The following is a 20,882-nucleotide window of genomic DNA, read 5'->3' as shown; positions in this document are numbered from 1 at the left end:
GAAGGGGTTTTCCCCATGTGGCAAACTGTCCTGTGGGTTTTAAACATCTGCCCTGTGGGTTTTATCTTGTAACCTTCCATCTATCATTCAGTAGATTGAAGGTACAGATTTTTGGCAGCTTTTTGAGGCCTTTAATTATAATGACAAAATGTTGACCTCCTTTTTGGGATGTTTTCAGCTATATTGGGAATTTCCTTTTTTTTTTTTTTTTGCCATGACAAAGCAGTGCTTTTTCCAATATTTTGTCATGACAGATAAACCAACTTTATTGATCATCATTGCAAAACCTAGTTAAATCTCTGATAACTACATTTGGGAAATCACTATTTGCAATGTAAGTCATAACTAGAGAATAGCTTTTTTTCTGAAGTTCCTTACTTATTTGCAGTTATGAAGTGATATCCAATAATTGTAATGCAGAAAGCTTGCTTAATTTAGGAAAATTGTTTCTTCACTTGTATCATTTGAGCATTCTTCCAGATACTGTGGGACTTTTATGTTATTCTAAAGAAGGATTCAGTATTTTAAAATGTAACTGTTCACAATTGTCATCCAGTATTTCCAAGTACATATTACCATATGGATGGCTTTTGTCTTACTCTTACGCAAAAGACTACTAAAGTAAGTTGTCATGCAATAAATATTTCTGAAAAACTTGTATGGATGTTTTTAAATGTGGTTGGGTCTAGGTGAAGAGATCATATGTTATTTTCTATTAACAGTGCATCTTTTGAAGCTTAAGCTCTTGCAGCAAGTAATTTGGAACATTATCAGCCTGATAGTAGATTAGAAAAGAAATAGTCAAAATAAGGCAGCTGTTTCAGGGTACAAAATGCATAATTTGATTATATTACAATAAAAATATGATGTGAGGAATCACAAGCCTGTAAATAATTTGCAACTTTGGTATTAAATACAGTTGCTCTATTTATTGATAGACTTCAGTGATGTGCAAGGAAAAAAAGTAAATAATTGGATATCTAATTGCCTTGAAAGAGAAAAATGTAGCAAGTTAAATAATTGTATGTGGATTAATTAGTCCAACTAGATATATAATGGCTAGGGACCTATCAAATTCATGTACCCTGGCAGCCAATTACATGGCTGTAAGACAGCTGAGGCCCCCAATTTCACGGTCATTCCATGGCTGGGGCTGCCATTTGGAAAGCCACGCCAGACGAGAAGTTTCAGCTCAGTGGGTCCCATACCAGCATGAGAGGCTCTGGATTCAGCTCCTGGACATTGGATCTAGAGCCAGAGCCCCAGGAGTCTGTATGGGGCCACACCCCACTCACTCACGCTGCAGCAGCCCACACCACACTCCCATCAGTGCCTGCAGCCCAGCTGAGTGCTGCTTTGTGCCCTCCACCTCCAGTTCCAGGATCTGGAGCCAGGACCTTGCATGCCTTCTGGGAGTTGCACAGCATGGTGCAGCAGGAGGGAGAGGAGGAGCTGCTGCTGGATGCAGGGGGTACAGAGCAGCATCTGGCTGGCTGCAGCAACACTGGGAACAGCCTGCTGGAAGCTTCTCGTGCCCCTGCCACACCACACCATGCTGCACCACGCTGTTCTGAGTGGGCGGGTGGTTAAGCAGCTTCAGCCAGATGGCTCCTGCCACAGTGCCGGGCCTCCAGCTTCAGCTCCTGGCTGCTTTCCGGGGATCTGGAGCCAGAGCCCCATGTGCTAGGGAAGGAGCAGCTTCCAGTGGGAGTGCTGCTGCAGCTAGCCAGGTGCTGCTCTGTGTCTCCAGCCTCCAGCAGCAGCTCCTCCTCTCATTTCTGCTGCACCACAGGACATCACTCCTGGCAGGCACACAGGGGTCTGGCTCCAGATCATGGAACTGGAGGCGGGGGGTGTAGAGCAGCACCCGTCTGAGCTGCGGGCACTGGAGGGAGTACAGCAAGGCCTGCTGTGCCGCAAACGAACAGGGCTCAGCCCCATGCAGAGCACCACAAGGGGCAGCACTGCCCAGGCAGTTCTGCTTCACACGCCTCCCTCCCTTCACCCATAGCAGGCTCACAGACCTAGCAACCAGGCAGGCCCCCCTCCACACATACACACACACACCCCTTTTAGAAAATTCCAGATCTTAGCTTTTCCTCATTTTTTTGACTATGGAAAAATAGTAAAGCAATTCTTCTGCTTCAAGAATTCAGGGAGACTACAACAGGTCAGCATTTTTGACAGTATGGTGTCTTATTTATAATCTCTGGGTTTATTTTGTGAATCATAGGTGTTCATGTTCCTAAGAGCGCCAATATTTCATGGCACCCCACAGCACTTTTAAATGGATCTCACAGCACATCAGGATGCTATGGCACCCTGATTGAGATTCAGTGGCATAGAACTTTGGAGTCCTAGTCTACATGGGATATACAGGGTCTCAGTAGTTTCACTTGCAGCACATTAAAATAACCTCCTTCCATACAACAGAGTTTTTAGAATCTATTTACTGGCAATAGCATATTTGCCAGTTTTTTATGAATATTTTTTACTTCTATTTGTATACTAAGTTAATGTGCACATCTTCACATATGTGGGTTTAGCTGTACTGTGCATTATGTTGACAGTCCTCCAGCCATTGACCTCTGAGGACCCATCAGTCTATTTACCTGTCTGTTTTTATTGCTCAAGAGCCAAGTTGATGAAATATCATTTCCCTGTTTTAAATGCTGATTATATAAGGAGGATAACATTTTGCTATATGAGAGAAAAGACACTGAGACTCATTATCAAAAACACAAATAGCACAGGAACTTCTAAAATTGACTGTGAAATGTTAGAAAATTAGGGTCAATTTCATTGGGAGAAGAATAATAATATATACATTATTCAAGGTATTCGGTGTTAGGCTTTTTATGCTTTTGAAATTGCACATTCCCTGGGAAGTTAGGGATGCTGTTGCACAGCAAATGAGTCCTAGAATAATATACATGCTGTGTATTTATGAACTGATTCCCTAATAGATAACAACTGGACCATCCTGGAAGGTTCAAGTTATGTAATAGCTTTCTTATTATTTGAAGGATTTTTTCCATTGTTCCTTAAGTCAATTAACTAAAATGTCTGTAACGTGGTTTACAAAGCATTTTGTATTTATGTTTTGCAGTCATTACACCAGCGTTTTACTGGACCTCAAGTTTTAAATGTGCTCTGTAGCATATAAACATCTTGTCAATTAATAACCCCTTTCTGTCAGCATGCTAATGACTATTGATTTCCAGTTTGTCATGAATTGTAATGTATCCCTCAGTTTGTCAAATACTTTTACAAATTATTGTGCAGGACCTTGTATCACAGCTGGTGTAGTTTAAGGTTTGGACAGAGTCACTGTGAATGAAGCCCTGCTGTGAAATAAAAGTCAAAAGGCATCTTGGCATCCCAACCATTTCCTTGGGAGAAGATTACAGCCTGAGTGTGTTGAACTTTATTGCCATGGGCCTCATGACAGTATTCAGAAACATGCATGGCATTTCTGTTAAAGAAACTCAGATGTGCTCAGACACAAGGGATGGCATTCTTGTGTTTATCAGTGTCTCAAGCAGAAAAATTAAAAACAACTTTTTCACTCATTTCTGTAATGCCCTATGGTATAGTAAAAATACTGTGAAGAATCTGTCACTACTGCATTGAGGAACTGAGGTCCCTTGTTTCCTAAATATTTATGTTACCAAAAATGGCGGAGAAAGATAAATCTTGTAAAAATAATACATACATATAAGCATTATGAGAGAGACCCCCAGCAGCTCTCTTTTTAGTAAAATGTTGTTGCTTATGTTCCCTTGCTGCTAGGTCAGAAGCACCATGGAACTGCAGAGGGAAAACATTCTTCATTCTTAACCTCTGCTCATACAGAGGTTGGCTAGATTGAAACTTTTTTTAAATTAATAAAAATGTAGTGCATTTATGGTTCCATCTAAATTGCACCCATGACATTCGGTCAGTCTACAGGCACATACAGACTTGCAAGAGGTCAGAGCCTTGCAGAGCCAAGTATGAAGAACATTTGTAAAGTAAAAGCTATATCAGCTGGAGTGGGATCTCCTGCAGTCTGGAAAGGCATGCTACAACTCCTCACGCCAAAGATCTATTTTGCCTATTTACTGGGTTTTCACCTCTCATGTAGATTAAGTAGAATGGTCCCTGAAGCTAGTTCTTGATTTCAGCCTTGACTTTTTATATTGCTTTAGTGTGTGCACACTTTATCAGGTAGGAGTGTAAAGGCAGTTTCACAGCCCAACCAAGTATTCTCAACTGAGGTAGTAAATTCTGTGCCTCCCTTCTTGGTATTCTAGAGGTCCATGACTAGAGCATACTTGTGTCCCAGTTATCTCACCCTATCGTGATGGCCTTTGGGAGGGGTAGTGCATCTAGCATAAGTCAGAGAGAAGCTGAGGTTGGTGGTTTGCCCTGAATCAGTCCCAGGATCAGGGAGCAATACAGGTGGCCACTTTCATTCATTTGCTTGAACTGAATTGAGTGATCTTGATAGCAGCTTGATCATATGCCATCTTTCTAGCCTCGTAAGAGGTGGTAATAAAATGCAACCATTTCATTTTTAGCTGTTGAGAGCTACTATGTCCTGAGTAGACAATGTATTATTGAATCAGAGAAACTGCAAAGTGGGGGGAGGGCTTATGGAGAGGGAGGTGACTTGATGAATTGTCTCCCCTTTCTAAAATTTCTTTCCACTAAGTTTCTATAGAATCTAAAGACATGAATCTATAGAATCTATAGAATTTAAAGACATGGAGACCAAAGCCCTGAGGTAAGTGCAGAAGCAGGAGACATGGAGGAAGAGCAAGCAGGAGGGGGCAGCAGGGAAGGTGTTCTCATACTTCCTGAGAAATAAGGGCAATCAACCTCAGGTGCCTGTACACAAATGCACAGAGCCTGGGAAACAATTAGGAAGAACTGGAAGTCCTTGAACAGTCATGGAACTGTGATGTGATTGCAATAACAGAGACTTGGTAGGACAGCTCACATGACTGGAGCGCTGTCATGGATGGGTACAAACTGTTCATGATGGACAGCCCAGGAAGAAGAGGAAGAGTTTCACTTCATATAAAAGAGCCATATGATTGTTCAGAGCTCCAGTATGAAACTGGGGATAGGCCTGTTAAGTCTCTGGGTTAAAGTTAGAGAGGAGAGCAACAAGGGTGATGTTGTGATGAGCATCTGCTATAGACCAAATCAGGAGGAGGTAGTAGGTGAGGCTTTCTTCAAACAGCTAGTAAACGTTCCCCAGTCACAAGCGCTGGTTGTCATGGGGGACTTCAGTCACCCTGACATCTGCTGGGAGGGCAATGCAGCAGTGCACAGGCAATCCAGGAAATTTTTGGAGGGTGTCAGGGACAACTTCCTGGTGCATGTGCTGAAGCGGCCAACTAAGGGCCATGCTCTTCTTGACTTGCTGCTTACAAATAGGAAAGAATTGGTGGGGAACTTAGTATTGGATGGCAACTTGGGCAATAGTGACCATGAGATGATAGAGTTCAGGATCCTGAGGAAAGGAAGGATGGAGAGCACCAGAGTAAGGACCCTGGACTTCAGAAAAGCAGACTTCAGCTCACTTAGGGAACTCATGGGCAGGATCCCCTGGGAAGCCAGTCTGAGGGGGAGAGGAGTCCAGGAGAGCTGGCTATATTTCAAAGAAGCCTTACTGAGAATGCAGGAACAAACTGTCCCCATGTGCAGAATACCAGCTTGGCTTAGCAGGGAACTCTTCTTTAAATTAAGTCACAAAAATAAAGCTTATATGTGGAAGTTTGGACAAATAAATAGGGAGGAGTATAAAAGCATTGTTTGGGCATGCAGGGTGGAAGTCAGGAATGCCAAACTGCAACTGGAGATGCAGCTAGCAAGAGCTGTGAAGGGTAACAAGAAGGGTTTCTACAAGTATGTTGGTAGCAAGAGGAGGATCAGGGAAAGTGTGGGTCCCTTGTTGAAAGGGGGAAGCAACCTTGTGATAGAAGATGCAGAAAAGGCTGAAATGTTCAGTGCCTTCTTCGCCTCAGTCTTCACAGGCAAGGTCAGCTCCCAACATACTGCACCAGGCAGCACAGTTTGGGGAGGAGGTAAGCAGCCAACAGTGGTGAAAACAGGTTAGTGACTATTTAGAAAAGCTGGACATATACAAGTCTATGGGGCTGGATGGGATGCACCTGAGGATGCTGAGGGAGTTGACTGGTGAGATTGCAAAGCTACTAGCTGTCATCTTTGAAAATTCATGGCAATCAGGAGAGGTCCCAGATGGTTGGAAAAGGGCAAACATAGTGCCCATATCTAAGAAAGGGGAAAAAAGAGGATCCGGGAAACTACAGACCAGTCAGCCTCACCTCAGCCCCTGGAAAAATCACGGAGCAGATCCTCAAGGAATCTACCTTGAAGCATTTGGAGGAGAAGATGATCAGAAACAGTCAGCATGGATTCACCAAGAGCAAGTCATGCTTGACCAACCTTATTGCCTTCTATAATGAGGTGACTGGCTTATGGACACAGGGAAACCAGTGGATGTGATACACTTGATTTTAACAAGCCTTTTGATATGGTCTCCCACAACATTTGTGCAGGCAAGCTAAGGAAGTACAGGCTGAATCAATAGACTGTAAGGTGGATAGAAAACTGGCTGGAGCATTGGGCTCAGAAGGTAGTAATCAATGGCTTGATGTATAGTTGGCAGCCAGTATCAAGTGGAGTGCCCCAGGTGTTGGTCCTGGGGCCAGTTTTGTTCAGTGTCTTCATCAACAACCTAGAAAATGGCATAGAGTGCACCCTCAGCAAGTTTGGAGATGACAGCAATCTGGAGGGAGTAGTAGTTACTCTGAAGGTAGGGCTAGGATTCAGAATGACTTAGACAAATTGGAGGATGGGGCCTAAAGAAATCTCATGAGGTTCAACAAGGACAAGTGCAAAGGCCTGCACTTAGGATGGAACAGTCCCATGCACTAGTACAGGCTGGAGCTGACCAGCTGGGTAGATGGTCTGCAGAAAAAGACCTGGGGGTTACAGTGGACAGTAAGCTGAATATGAGCCAGCAGTGCACCCTTTTTGCAAAGAAGGTTAATGGCATACTAGGCTGCATTGATATGAGTGTTGTCAGAAGGTCAAGGGAAGTGATTATTCCTCTCTGTTCAGCACTGGTGAGGCCACATCTGAACTATTGTGTTCAGTTTTGGGCCCCCCACTATAGAAAGGATGTGGACAAATTGGAGAGAGTCCAGCGGAGGGCAATAAAAATGGTGAAAGAGCTGGAGGACATCACTTACGAGGAAAGACTGAGGGAATTGGGTTTATTTAGTCTAGAGAAGAGGAGACTTAATAGCAGTCTTCAGTTACCTGTAGTGGAGTTTGAAAGAGAATGGAGCTAGGCTATTCTCAAAGGTGGCAGGTAACAGAAAAAGGAGCAATGGTCTCAAGTTGTAGCAAGGGAAGTTTAGGTTAGAAATTAGGAAGAATTTTCTCACTAGAAGGGTAGTAAAACACTGGAACAGGTTACCTAGAGAGGTGGTGGAAGCTCCATCCTTGGGGGTTTTCAAAACCCAGATAGACAAAGCTTTGTCTGGGGTGATCTAGTTGGGGATGGTCCTGCTTTGAGCAGGAGGTTGGACTAGATGTCCTCCTAAGATCCCTTCCCACCCTAATTTTTTATGATACTAAGATGGAAGCTTGGGCTACCTTGTGTAGTTATACCAGATGACTTGGAAGGGATTGCAGAAAGAAAGTTGTTTTCAAGGCTGGAGAAAACTGCCCACTTAGCATTACTCAGAATGTGGGTGAAATGTCAGATATTTCAATAATAAAATAAAAATGACAAGCATTGCCAAATATACTTATTTCACTTAGTTCTGATATTCAAGCATTTAAGCATGTGAGTACAGTTATGCATTTTTGCAGTCAGATGTTTGTATAGATGTTTGTTATACAAAATGTAGCAACCTTATTTTGTTTAATATCCTGTCATTGTGTTCACCCCTTTGCCTGATGCAGTCTGATCCTCTACATCTTACTTCTACATAATCTTAAAAGATACTCACCCATTTGTTCTGTAGAAGCTACAATGCTCACCTATAGTGCTGTGTACAGACCTTATAAGCTGTGTGCTTGCATACATGTGTGTTTGTGTGTGTATGAAATGAACAAAAGGCAGTTCCTTACATGTTTCGTGTCTACTCTTGTCCTGTGGTTGGCCTGGTAGGTCTATAGTTTATCTACTATGAGGATTCTCCTGTTAGTGTTTCACCCTTCCTGTTCATTCCCTGCATGTCACTGAGGCCTCTGGCAGACGTTACACTTAAGATGCGATTAATCAGTTAATTGTGTCTTAAATAGTAACCCAGCCACACATTCAGGAAATTAATGGTGCAGCAAAACAGGAAATAAGCTTTTTAGTTATTATACATATTTTGTTGAATAATTTTGTGGCTGGTTTCTATTGTGCTTAAATTGAATGTGTGGCAAGGTCCCCGCTTGTGCCAGCTCCCTGGTGTGGCTTGGTTGAGAGCTCTCCCTTTGTCAGTAGGCTGACAGCTGTATGGTGCCATCCTGCATGGGGCTGTTTTCAGGGTGCCAAGTCAGGGGACCTCATCAGTTGGGCCAGAGGTGCCAGGTAACAGAGCCAAGGGGCTTCCCATGACCCAGCAGGTCAATTGCCTTTCCCTGCAGTTCCCAAGGAACTGTGGAGCAAGGCACTTGACACATCCTAGCCACTGGAACTGTGGGATAGTGAGAGGTTCCATGATGCTGGGGTCCTCATCTGCCAGAACTTTTTAAAAACATGTGCAGCATGGCTGCACACTCAGTTTTCTAACATCCCAGTGCATGAGCCTCTAGGAGCGTATTGGAGACTCTGGTACAATCCTGGACTTGAGACCTGCAATCAGCTAATTGTTGGTCCCAGCCTTGGGAGCCCACTGAAGTCTTGAACTGTCTCTGATACAGAGACTGACAATCAGCCATGGGACCTCACTGAAGTCTCCAACCAGTTCTGGTGATGCAAGGGGTGATTGTCAACTGATTGTCAGTCACAGCCTTGGGACCCTACTGGAGTCTCAAACTGGCTTTGGTACCATCTCCAACCAACTGGCTTTCAACTTGCTGCAGTGGCAAATAGTAATGGCGGGATTGGGATATGATCCTTGACTTTAAAACTGTGCATCCTGCCATCAAACAGAATGGCAGCTTTAGGTTTTTATGGATGGCTTCAATTGATTTACAGACTTTACAGACTTTTTTTGCCTGATTTTTTTACTGCCTATAAATTTACAGACAGTTGACAATCCTGGACTGTGCCAAGGCCTACAGTTTCTCCTCTGTAAATTCTCTAAAGCTGCTAAATAGTGTCAGTGTAAAAGCATAAAATGTCATTTAAATTTAGTGTTAGATTCATGCTGATTTTTATCATTAATTCTCATATTTAATTCAGTGGTGACTCTTGTTTTTTGGAGTATTTGAAGCTGCTGTAGGTTTCCAGTTTGCTTGAGAATTCAGCCACTGCCAGCATCAGAAATACAATAGAACCAGGTATTTCACGCAGTTAGATTCCTTACCCTGCTTTGAAGATGGAGGTTTGCAAAGTAACTGGTGTATACACAGCCTCAGCAAATAGCTGTGCAGGACTGCTGAGGTGTTTCACTTTTTTGCTCTGGATTTTATTTCAAAGGGCTCTGTTTCTACCCTAAACTGTGCAAACCTGCTGATGAGATTTAGCTATTGGGGAAGTGGTGCTGTTTGAAGTAAAATGTTCCTACAGCTGCAACAAATGGCTAAGTGGCTCACACTGAATTCACAAACTAGTGCAAATTATTCAGGGTTTAAGCCACCTGAATACAAATTATCTGACTTTACTGTATATCTGGTTCAAGGTGCAAAAGACCTTCGCCGAGGTGTTCTACTATAGATCAGTGTTAGCTTTTCATTTCCAGTTGCTATTCTTTATAAGCTACATATGTGGCAAGAATAATTCTTGATTACCCACATATTTCATCTTCAGTTACTTCGCAACATCCCATTCCCATTCTCAGGAATTTTTTTTTCAGCCACCTGTGATGGTAAAGTACTGTATCGCATAAGCAGTAAACATTTTTATGATATGTTATCACAAATTAAGCATGTGAACTGTTGGTGATGTTATGGCCTTCAGAAATCTGAATTCAACAATAGCAGTAGCCTAAGTGTCCTCGTACTTGGAGGTCTAAGATTTCAATATAAAATCTCCATTAATTGCAGCGTTCTAATGCGCTCATAGAAAATATATGAATAACTAATGTATTTTACTCCACTTGGAGCAGCTATATCAGGCAAGTGTCTTTGGGAGCAATTTATCCTGGATTGGGATCATTTTACTTGTGTTGTCCAATGCTTTCATCATGTGCTGTAGGAGGAAATATATAATGATATATATTAGAAATCCAGGGAGTGCTGCTGACATACAAAATGTAGGGAATTGCATACTTGTAAGTTGAAATGTAAAAATAATGCACTGCATGTTGTCAGTGCAGTGGTGATATATATCTTTAAGACATATGTTAGTTCTTGGAATATTGAATGCTCTCCTGGTGAGAATTCAAGGATTGCTCAGTTTTATAAAGATATTTTGTGTATATATTGAATAGAAGCCAAAACTCCAACAAATAATTTGAGCCAAAAGCTTGACTGGATGACTTGAAACAATCAGCAGATATCATTTTGCACCTAGATATAAACACAATGCATATTTTCCTAGTTTTATTTTTTTCCCCTTTTGGAAAGCATTGAACACTTTTAAATAATGTATAGACTGACTATAAAAATCTTGTTAAGTGAAAAAATGTTAAAAATGTACAGTGTATATAGCTTGTATATACCATGCCATACAGTAAATTCTGGTTAATTCACCTATGGGATGATTTGTCATTGTAATTTGTTTAGCTGTTGTTCCAGTTCCCCACCAACACCCTGCCCCCCATTATCAACTTCTAATTATTGGTCAATACTGGATAAATTGCTGTTATTTGCATTCCCCTTGGGAATAGCAAATCAGCCAGAGTTCACTGTAAATGTATGTCACACCACAAGCAATCTGATAAAGAATTGTTCAGGCATGGATAACTAGAAAATAATAAATTTTATACATAGTTTGATAAAAGGGCAAACTGGACTTTCCCTAACTCCTTTCTATTTAGAGATTGGGGCTAAGTACAGATAGTCAAAAAGCCCAAGGCTGAATTGAGTCAGTCTTTGCAGGTTAGTTTAAGGTGCAAAAATTAAATTGAAACAGAACTGAACAGACATTTACGTTTGATTCAGGAAATGCAGCCACGTGTCTGCAGCAGCTCAAGCCAGAAGCCAGGGGAGCACTAGCAAATGGCTCTCTGGCACATAGCCAGCAAGGGCTGTGTATTCACTTCCTCTTCCTGCTGCCCTCGAGGTGTCTGGGATTTGCAGTCCAAAATCACAGTAGCAGGGCTCTGCAGGGCTGCTTGTTACTTCCTGCTTCCAGGTGCTTCTGGGATTGGTAGTCCAAAATTGCAGCCAACAGTAAATTTGAGCAGGGGAAGGGGTGTTTAACCCCCGTCCCTGGATCCAGATTCCAGCTGGGGTTTGCCTGGGTCGGGGGCAGTCCCCTCCCCCTTCCTTCCCTTCCTCCCCCCAGGTTGAGCGGCATCTCCAGCCAAGCTTGCTCCCCCATACCCTCTTGTTAGCCAGCCCTTATTGCTCCAGCTAGGGAGCAGAAGAGCAGGGCCAGGCCTGCTCTCTGGCACAGACAGCACAACTCAGCCCAGGGCTGCAAAGTATGCTGGGGAACTGTAATTTAACTTGAACCAGGAAGGGTTCTGGGACAGAAGTTTCATAAACCAGTTTTACCGAAATTAATTAAGACTGATCCTACGTTCAATCTGGTTTATCTTAAACAGTTTCATCCATTTTTAAACTGGTTTATGGGCACTAAACTTCTGTTCTGTTACAGGTTTAAACCAGTTTCTGATCACGTAAACCAGTTTATGTGTAACTTCTGTCCCTAGCCTGGAAGTCTGACACTGATGTATTGTTTTATAAACTACATAATATTTTTAAGTACCTATTGGAGCATATACATGATCATATCTTCTCATTTTTTATAAAGCAGAAGGCAGGGCAGGGTGGCATCTTAATAAGTGACATGTTCAGAAAGGCATAAGCTTTTATAGGCAACAGCTTATTTCATCAGCTTTTGCGAATGGACTTGCAGAGAGCAGGAGTACTAAATAGAAAGCAATAAATTAATTTAAATACAAAGGACAGGGAAAAGAAGAAAAGATAGGGGAGATGGCACTGCAGAGAAAGCTGAAGATGGGTTGAAGAGATCTAAAGGGAAAAACAAAGCCGTTAACCTACTGAGGGACCTAAGGTATATAAAAAAAACTGGCTAATGGGATTAGCATATTCTGGCTAGTGGGATAAGTATCCAGAGTCTCTGTTGAGACCATACTTCACTCAGGTTACCATATGTCCAGACTTTCCCAGACACGTCATCTTTTTTGGCCCTTTGTCCTCTGTCCAAGCAGGTTTTTAAAATGCAGTCAAATGTCCAAGTTTTTGCTTTGCTTCTGCTTTTGCTTGGGCCTGGGGGCACCACCAGAAGCTGATTGACTGTTGGGAGATCACGTGCTCTGCACGTGGGCCCTGGCAGCTGCTGGCAGGTGTGTGTGTGCAGGCTGCATAGGCCGTAGGGCTGGGTGGGAGCAGGGGCCTCCCAGATTGCTCCGGAGCGGGGAGGCAGCCCCGTTGGGCTGCCTTGCGATCCCCGTGCACTAGATTGTGTGGGGGACAGGGAAACAGCCAAGCTGGGTTCCCTCGCCATGCCCACACGCTAGACCATGAGGAGGGCGGGGAAGTAGCCTGCCCCCTGCTATCTAGCATGGGGGATGGTGAGGCAGCCCACCTGAGCTGTCTCCCCTCCACCCCCCAGATCTTGTCAAGGGATGGGAAGTCAGCCCAGCTGGACTGACTTCCCATCCCTAGTGCTATGATCGAAACATTTCAACTTTTGAAATGTTTTGACTAGCCTCATTTTGTTTTGAGCTATTTCTACGGCCTGTTTTGCTTCGATTTTGCTGTTTCAACCTAAAAATGAGTTGAAACAGCATCGAAACAAAATGGCCATCGATATTTCACACAGCTCTACTAACTATCTTTATCATTTTCTATAAGGAATACCACCTCAATCAATGTGATGTGTGTGAATAAAAATCATGGCATTTATACACCTGTATTTCCGTGTACAGTTCATGTTCACACAGGCCTCAAATCTAGAGAAATAAAATCCCATTTCTAAGTGTTTGTTTATACACTGCCTTTTAGAAACTTGGCTCTAAATAGTTCGCCAAATATTTTCCTGACTCTGTGTTCCCTTGGTGTGTTACTCATGTGGGCTAAAGTATTTGAACAGGGAAAAGAGCATTGACACGTTTGTTATTGAAAGCTCTACAGTAGGGGTTGGCAACTGGGGGTACACGTACCCTTTGGGCTACTTGGAAAGGGGCTAAGGGGGTATGTGTGGGCAGGTGGGGATGGAGTGCCATCACCTACCACCCCGCATTGCTGCCTCCCAGGAAGAGAACCAGTGGGGGTGGGGGGGTGGGGGCAGCGGCTCCACCCTGTGGACTGCACAGGCACCGCCCAGCCAGTTGGGCATGGAGGGGAAGCGGGGGAGCTGCCATCCACCACCCACCAGCCTGTGCCGCCATGTGCAAGTCCCCCACTCCAGAAGGGGTACACTCCTTAAAAAAGGTTGAAAACCCCTGCTTTACAGATTTACGCAGTCTTCCCAAGCAGTTATAAGAGGAAAAACAGCCTTACGGTCAGCCTTTTAATTTGCCAACTTGAGACCCAGGCTGTAGTCTGTAATCACTTACAAGATTTAATAGTAAATTGTGACTTATCTGAGAAAGAGCTGTTAAATTAGGCCCAGCAATGTTTTGGTGATTCTTTGAGAGGTAGTTAGCTGTGTTAGTCTGAAGTCACTCAGAAGACAGGGTAGGGTAGATAGATGCATCTTTATAGACTAACTAAGATATATTTAGAGAGAAAGCACAAGCTTTCATGAACCTGAAGTCACTTCTTCAGATGCTGTGAAAGGATATTCAGAAAGCAGAGTATAAGAGAGTAGTTAGAATCCAAGGGAGGAAAGAGGGAGTTTGAGGGAGGGGAGGTAGTGCTAGAAGAGAAAAACAAACAGTAAACCTGTAGGAACAAAGTGGGTCAGAAAAATTAATCTAAGTATGAGGTAGCAATCCATAGTCCCTGTTTAAACCATACTTAACACAGGTGTGTTTGTGGGTGATTTCATGTTCTGCAGTTTCCCATTCAGACTAGTCTTTAAAATGTATTTGCCTGAGAACAGCAATCCTGAGATCAGCATTGGAGTGTCCAGGGATGTTGAAGTGTTCTGCTACAGGCTTTTGTGATTCTTTAATATGATTGTTACTCTGAGTGAAGTAACGTTTGTATGTATGGTATTATAGAAACTGGTATAAGAGTTCATAGGAATAGCCCTGAAAAGGAAAAGGAAATTATGAAGATGAGACCAATGTGATCAAAGATCTCCCTACCAGTGAAAAGTTGAAGTTCTGCATTTAGTACAGATTAAAGTGCAAAAAGTTAGGTGTGAGAGAGAAGTGTAATGGAGAGCATGTGTCAAGTGAAGGTACAAATAAAGTTTTGACAGAGGAACCATCAAAATAATTTGAATTCAAGAAATGTATCAGAAATTCTGGATAGAGAACTCAAAGCTATTAGAATGGGTTAGATTTTAGAATACCGATGGCAAGCATTAAAATGAAATGAGAAAGGTAGTGCTCCTGGACATTTTCTGTCACTCGTCATCAAGTCTACATTTGGTATTTAGAAACAGCTGCATAATTGTGCTTCTAAAATGTTGGCAAAAATAAGCAAAAGGGGAAAAAAGTTTCAGCTTTCTTTAAAAATTATTTGCAGAAATAAATTACATTCGAAAGAGTGTTACGGCTTGCCTCACTTTTTCACTTAATTCTGTTTGTTGATAATTTAAAAAAATAGTTTTGAAATTTCATGTACTTTACCTTTTCATTGTAAAATGCATATCAACCCTGGTTTACCTTAAATAATTTTTATAACAGGATCACTTTTATCCTGAATACGATCACTGGTTGATTTACTTTGGCATGTTATTTTTTGCTTCATTTACATTTTGGAAGTGTGAGTGACCTATAGGGGCATTATGGTGTTAACCTCTTTTTAAATTAACCATGTGCCAAAGGTCTTGGTAAGATCATGAAGGTGACCACTTCTTATTGGTTAAAATCAATTTCATCATGTCATCTTATGAGAGAGAATTCCTCTGTACCCTTGAAGTCAAATTCAGATTGACTAATATAAAAGCCAGATAAGGTCCCTTTATGTTTTTTCACAAAGGAATGGTAACTTCAGTTGTATACAAAATAGGTCTGCCAACATTTTCAGTTTAGAAGCATAAAGATGGTAAAAAATGAAAACTATATCAGTTTTTATATTGCATGTATACTATTAATTGGTTGTATTGTATGGCTATTTCAAGTGTGAAAGGCTGTGATATAATTACCTGCCTTTTATAATTCATTCAACAGAAATTTTATCATAGTCATATTCTACAGGAATAGTCCACTAAAAGTCAAAAAGAGTTGGACATTGAGCCACTTCACTCACACAATTTGTTCTTCATTGACTTTGTTGGACATACTAGATTTAACTCTTCTTTTATAAGTCCTTCCATGTTCTTGCTTCTTGCAGTTGTTCAGTCATGCTTTAAGAGCTTGTTCTTGCATGATAATTGATGTTCCGTAGCCACATGCAGTGTCATTAATATGCAACCCATTTATATTGTCTTTTTGCTGTAGCTTTGTAGAAATGTAAGAAATAAACTCAGAGTCCATTACAAAAAAACTTTGAGTTTCTTTCCCACCAGATACAATTATTTATGTTTATGCCTTGAAATATATTTGTCAATATCTGAAGTATTTGTAAACTTCTCCTGAAAAGTGTCCTTCAAGCTTACTTTTAATTCTATTCTGATTTAATTCTATTATAATTGAGAACTTGCACTTTTAAGGTGGCTTCTTTATATTCCAGTTTCTTGAGATTAGGATAATACCTTCATACATGCAGAAACCCTTCTTGAAGAATTCCAGCTATTTCATTTCTTTTCTGTAGTGTTTTGCTGGATCATAAACTTCAGTAACTTCACTATGTGTGATTTTGACTCTATAATAGTTCACTGGATGCCACTGAAGAGCTTTATTCTGAGTTGTTGCAGTGGTACAGATCAGGGAGTTACTCAGGTAGTGGAATTATGTTTGTACAAATTAGCTTCAGCATGTTAAATGAATGCAATTTACTGTATTTATTCTATTCTAAGACATGGTCCCTCCATTTAACATGGGGAGAAGCACCTCATCTTAGAACTGAGTACAGGGGAGGGGGAGGCAGTTGGCTGCTGTGGCTTGGGCTCCAGCCCCTACCATGGGTTAGGGGCATACCCACAGCTGCTGCCTATCCCTGTCCCCCACTTGCCGTCTCTGTACCCTACCATCTCCCTCCTGCAGCCTCTCCCCATACCCCCCATGACCCCCCCATCACACACACACAGTCTCTGTTCTCCCCCCTGCAGCCTCTTTACCCCACTTTTACCCTTGTTCCATATCAGCAGGGTCTTTGTACACTGCAATCTAGGGCACAAAGCATAGCCCCAGTCTGGCCCCATAGTAGCAGCTGCTATGGAGGATGGAGTGGGGCTGCGCTCAGTGCCTCTAGCTAGAATAGCGATGGATCCAGCCAGCATGGAGCAGAGGTTAGAGAGAAGTGAGGGTGCAGGAGCAGAGACTGAGAGATTCATAGATTCATAGATGCTAGGGTCGGAAGGGACCTCAATAGATCATCGAGTCCGACCCCCTGCATAAGCAGGAAAGAGTGCTGGGCCTACATTACCCCAGCTAGATACACATCCAACCTTCTCTTGAAGACCCCCAGGGTAGGGGAGAGCACCACCTCCCTTGGGAGCCCGTTCCAGACCTTGGCCACTCGAACTGTGAAGAAGTTCCTCCTAATATCCAATCTAAATCTGCTCTCCTCTAGCTTGTGGCCATTATTTCTTGTAACCCCCGGGGGCGCCTTGGTGAATAAATACTCACCAATTCCCTTCTGTGCCCCCCGACGAACTTATAGGCAGCCACCAGGTCTCCTCTCAACCTTCTCTTGCGGAGGCTGAAAAGGTCCAGTTTCTCTAATCTCTCCTCGTAGGGCCTGGCCTGCAGGCCCTTAACCATACGAGTGGCCCTTCTCTGGACCCTCTCCAGATTATCCGCATCCTTCTTGAAGTGCGGCGCCCAGAATTGCACGCAGTACTCCAGCTGCGGTCTGACCAGCTCCCGATAGAGGGGAAGTATCACCTCCTTGGACCTATTTGTCATGCATCTGCTGATGCACGATAAAGTGCCATTGGCTTTTCTGATGGTTTCGTCACACTGCCGACTCATGTTCATCTTGGAGTCCACTAGGACTCCAAGATCCCTTTCCACTTCCGTGCCACCCAGCAGGTCATTTCCTAGGCTGTAGGTGTGCTGGACATTTTTCCTCCCTAGATGCAGCACTTTGCATTTCTCCTTGTTGAACTGCATTCTGTTGTTTTCTGCCCACTTGTCTAACCTGTCCAGGTCTGCTTGCAGCTGCTCCCTGCCCTCCGGCGTGTCCACTTCGCCCCATAGCTTAGTGTCATCTGCAAACTTGGACAGAGTACATTTCACCCCCTCGTCCGAGTCGCTGATGAAGACATTAAAGAGTATCGGTCCAAGCACCGAGCCCTGCGGGACCCCACTGCCCACACTCTTCCAGGTCGAAACCGACCCATCCACCACAACTCTCTGGGTGCGACCCTCCAGCCAATTCTCCACCCACCGGACTGTGCAGTCATCCAAGTCACAGCCCCTTAACTTGTTCACCAGTATGGGGTGGGATACCGTATCAAAGGCCTTCCTGAAGTCCAAGTATACGACATCCACCCCTCCTCCTGCGTCGAGGCGTTTTGTGACCTGGTCATAAAAAGAGACTAGATTGGTCAGGCACGATCTACCTGCCACGAACCCGTGCTGGTTTCCCCTCAGCATAATTTGTCCTGCCGGGCTCTCACAAATGTGAGCCTTGATGATTTTCTCAAAGATTTTGCCAAGGATGGAGGTGAGACTGACTGGCCTATAGTTACCCGGGTCCTCCTTCCTCCCCTTCTTGAAAATGGGAACCACATTGGCCCTTTTCCAGTCCTCCGGGACTTGACCCGTGCGCCACGAGCATTCAAATATTCCCGCCAGTGGCTCTGCAATGATGTCAGCCAGTGCCTTCAGTACCCTCGGATGGAGCTCATCCGGGCCTGCCGACTTAAAGGCATCCAGTTCCTCCAAGTGACCCTGCACCACCTCAGGGTCCACGCATGGAAGTCTGGTGCCTTGCTGCTGCCTCCCTACACTCCCGGTGAGAGACTTGTCATGCCTCTCGCTTAGGAACACTGAGGCGAAGAACTCGTTGAGGAGTTCAGCCTTGTCCCCTCTGTCCGTCACACACGAGAGGGACAAGCAGAACAGAGGCTAGTGGGAAGGGAGGAGCTGAGGCTGCAGGGGGGGCAGGCATGCTGATCCATGTATCAGCATTGCCTCTCCCAGGTGACAGGAGGTTAGGATTCCACTCTAGCAACAAGAATGTAGAAAACACTATATAAAAAAAAAAAGCCTAAATTACGTGATAATGCTTATATGTTCTCATTCAGGAGGCAGTTAAAAAGGAAGAAGATAGTCTCAGCAGCACCACTGGGAACACTAAAGTATATCTGTTACATAACACTAAAAATGTAGATAGACCATGAGTGTGTCATGGTGACTAACATTATGTATATGCTTTTCTTGAAGGATTGTTCAACTTCAGAAGAATACAGCATTGCTGCAGCGTTACTGACTCTGACAACTGCATTCTACAGGGTAAGATTTTACTGGTCTTAAAGGCGCTTATTTCCTAATATCTGTTTACATTTTTTTTAATCCCTAAAAGGAAAGAAGCACTAAGAGAAGAGCTAGAAAAGGATAGGAAATGTCTAAAATCCAATGATGTCAATGGGAGTCTTCACTTGAATTCAGTGGGCTTGCATCAGGGCTATGCTACATAATATAAATTACAACATTAGCCCACTACTGAGCATCACTCATTCTTTCTCTGATGCATGAGTAAATTAGCACTGAACTATTATTACAGTTGCTGGAATAATTGTTTTTGATTCAGTACCAAAATTGTTCATCTCAGTATTTTTTAGGTCAAACTAATTGTACATTACATCATGGCCCAAAATACAAGTTAAAATGTCGAAGCCTATTCCATTGTGAAACAAAAGGAATATTGTAAATGGTGTATTTTAATTGTACACATGTGGTTTCCATTTCATATTTTTGTACTTTTTTTTCTTGGTTTTAATGATCAGAATGCTTTCCCCATCAGTTGTACTCTTCATTCTAAGCACAGGAATACAAGGTGTTATCATGATGATCGCTACAACAATACAATAAATATCAAGATTTCAGTGGTGCCCACTGTACAAACTGGATCATGAACTGTGTCAAATCCAGCTGCGATCTGTGCCCACAAGCCTGGTTTCTTGCAGTATCAAGCTGATGAATCCATGTGTGGTTTTTAATTGAAACCAAGTATTATAATTGAAAAGTTTCCAGATATTTCATACTGGAATTTGTTTTTGGACATAGGGAAAAGTCAGTACAGAAAATTCCCAGACATAACAACCAGAAACATATGCTGAAGTCAAGAGCAACTTTGTCACACTCAGATATATAGAAGCTTTTCTGAAATTTCCTATCTACTCCAGTCAGTAGTATATGATACAGGTAAAACATAACCCATTCAGTAGATTTTTCTTGCCTCTTGCAGTTCATACTTTGAAACACTTTTGGTCTTTAATTAAACAAAAAAATATACTAATTTTGCCCTCCTCCAGGTTCATGTACATGATACTATATGCAGTGATTCCAGGACTGCTTTTGGCAGATCATTTTCCAGGAGGCCCTTTGGTCATGTACATTCAGTTTTGTAACCATGGCACTAGGGTTTTTCATTTGTTTGTTTTTTCACTTTTGGCATGAAACTATTTGTCTTTTTCTTTGGCTAATGAGTTATTTTTATTCTCTGTCTTCTGGGACCCTGAACAATATAACCCTCAGGTTTATGCTATCTGTTGATGCCACTAGACTAACCAATATTCCTGCACAAATATACTGGAGACAGCGTTCTGTGAAGAACCTGATGATATATGGATACCCATGAGATTTTTCTGTTAATGCATCTGGCAAACATTTCTTACATTGAATGACCAATCTGTAGTGCAGATTACTTAGTTGAAAGAGTTACTAAATTAGTGCTGGATCTGTTCCTGCTCCTGTGGAAGTGTTCAGGCTTTGAAGGAATTTCTATAAAGCTGATCTGACTTAGTTAAGTAGAGTATATTGTAGAACTTCCAAGTTGTTTTTGTTTCTGTTTGCTATTTTCTTTCATATCAGTTGCTGGATAATTTTACTCTCTTATAAAAATACCTCCAATGGCCTAAATTTTGCTATGAATTGCAGCAATTACAGGAAGCTTTAGTTTCCTTAGTAGATAAATTTTGATCTACTCCTTTTATATATTGGCCCTAGATGTAGAACCAAGGACAGAAAAAACTGACAGCAATGAATCATAGAGAAGTAGGGCAGGAAGGGACCTGCAGGGGTCATGTAGTCCAGATTCCTGATTGTCAGCCTACAGAATCATGAATGCTCATTTAAGCCATAATAAGCTTTTAATTTCTTAATAAAGAGGAAGAAAAT

At 42.6% G+C, this 20,882-nt stretch overlaps 1 protein-coding gene across 6 annotated transcripts in view; it reads left to right on the top strand.

The window, feature by feature from the left end:
* The window catches only part of SBF2 (SET binding factor 2), a 491,808-nt gene that overhangs the window by 343,302 nt on the left and 127,624 nt on the right, over positions 1 to 20,882 (top strand). For all 6 annotated transcript variants that reach the window (XM_090032682.1, XM_090032680.1, XM_090032679.1 and 3 more), the window contains one exon: positions 18,927 to 18,995. In XM_090032682.1, the coding sequence (XP_089888808.1) occupies positions 18,927 to 18,995 (69 nt within the window). The remainder of the gene's footprint in view (positions 1 to 18,926; positions 18,996 to 20,882) is intronic.

This window comes from Crocodylus siamensis, chromosome 2 (genome assembly GCF_052110815.1).
Source record: "Crocodylus siamensis isolate JL-2025a chromosome 2, ASM5211081v1, whole genome shotgun sequence".
Lineage (NCBI taxonomy): Eukaryota > Metazoa > Chordata > Crocodylia > Crocodylidae > Crocodylus > Crocodylus siamensis.
The sequence above is the reverse complement of the archived record's forward strand: the minus strand, read 5'-3'. Positions and strand labels throughout refer to the sequence as shown.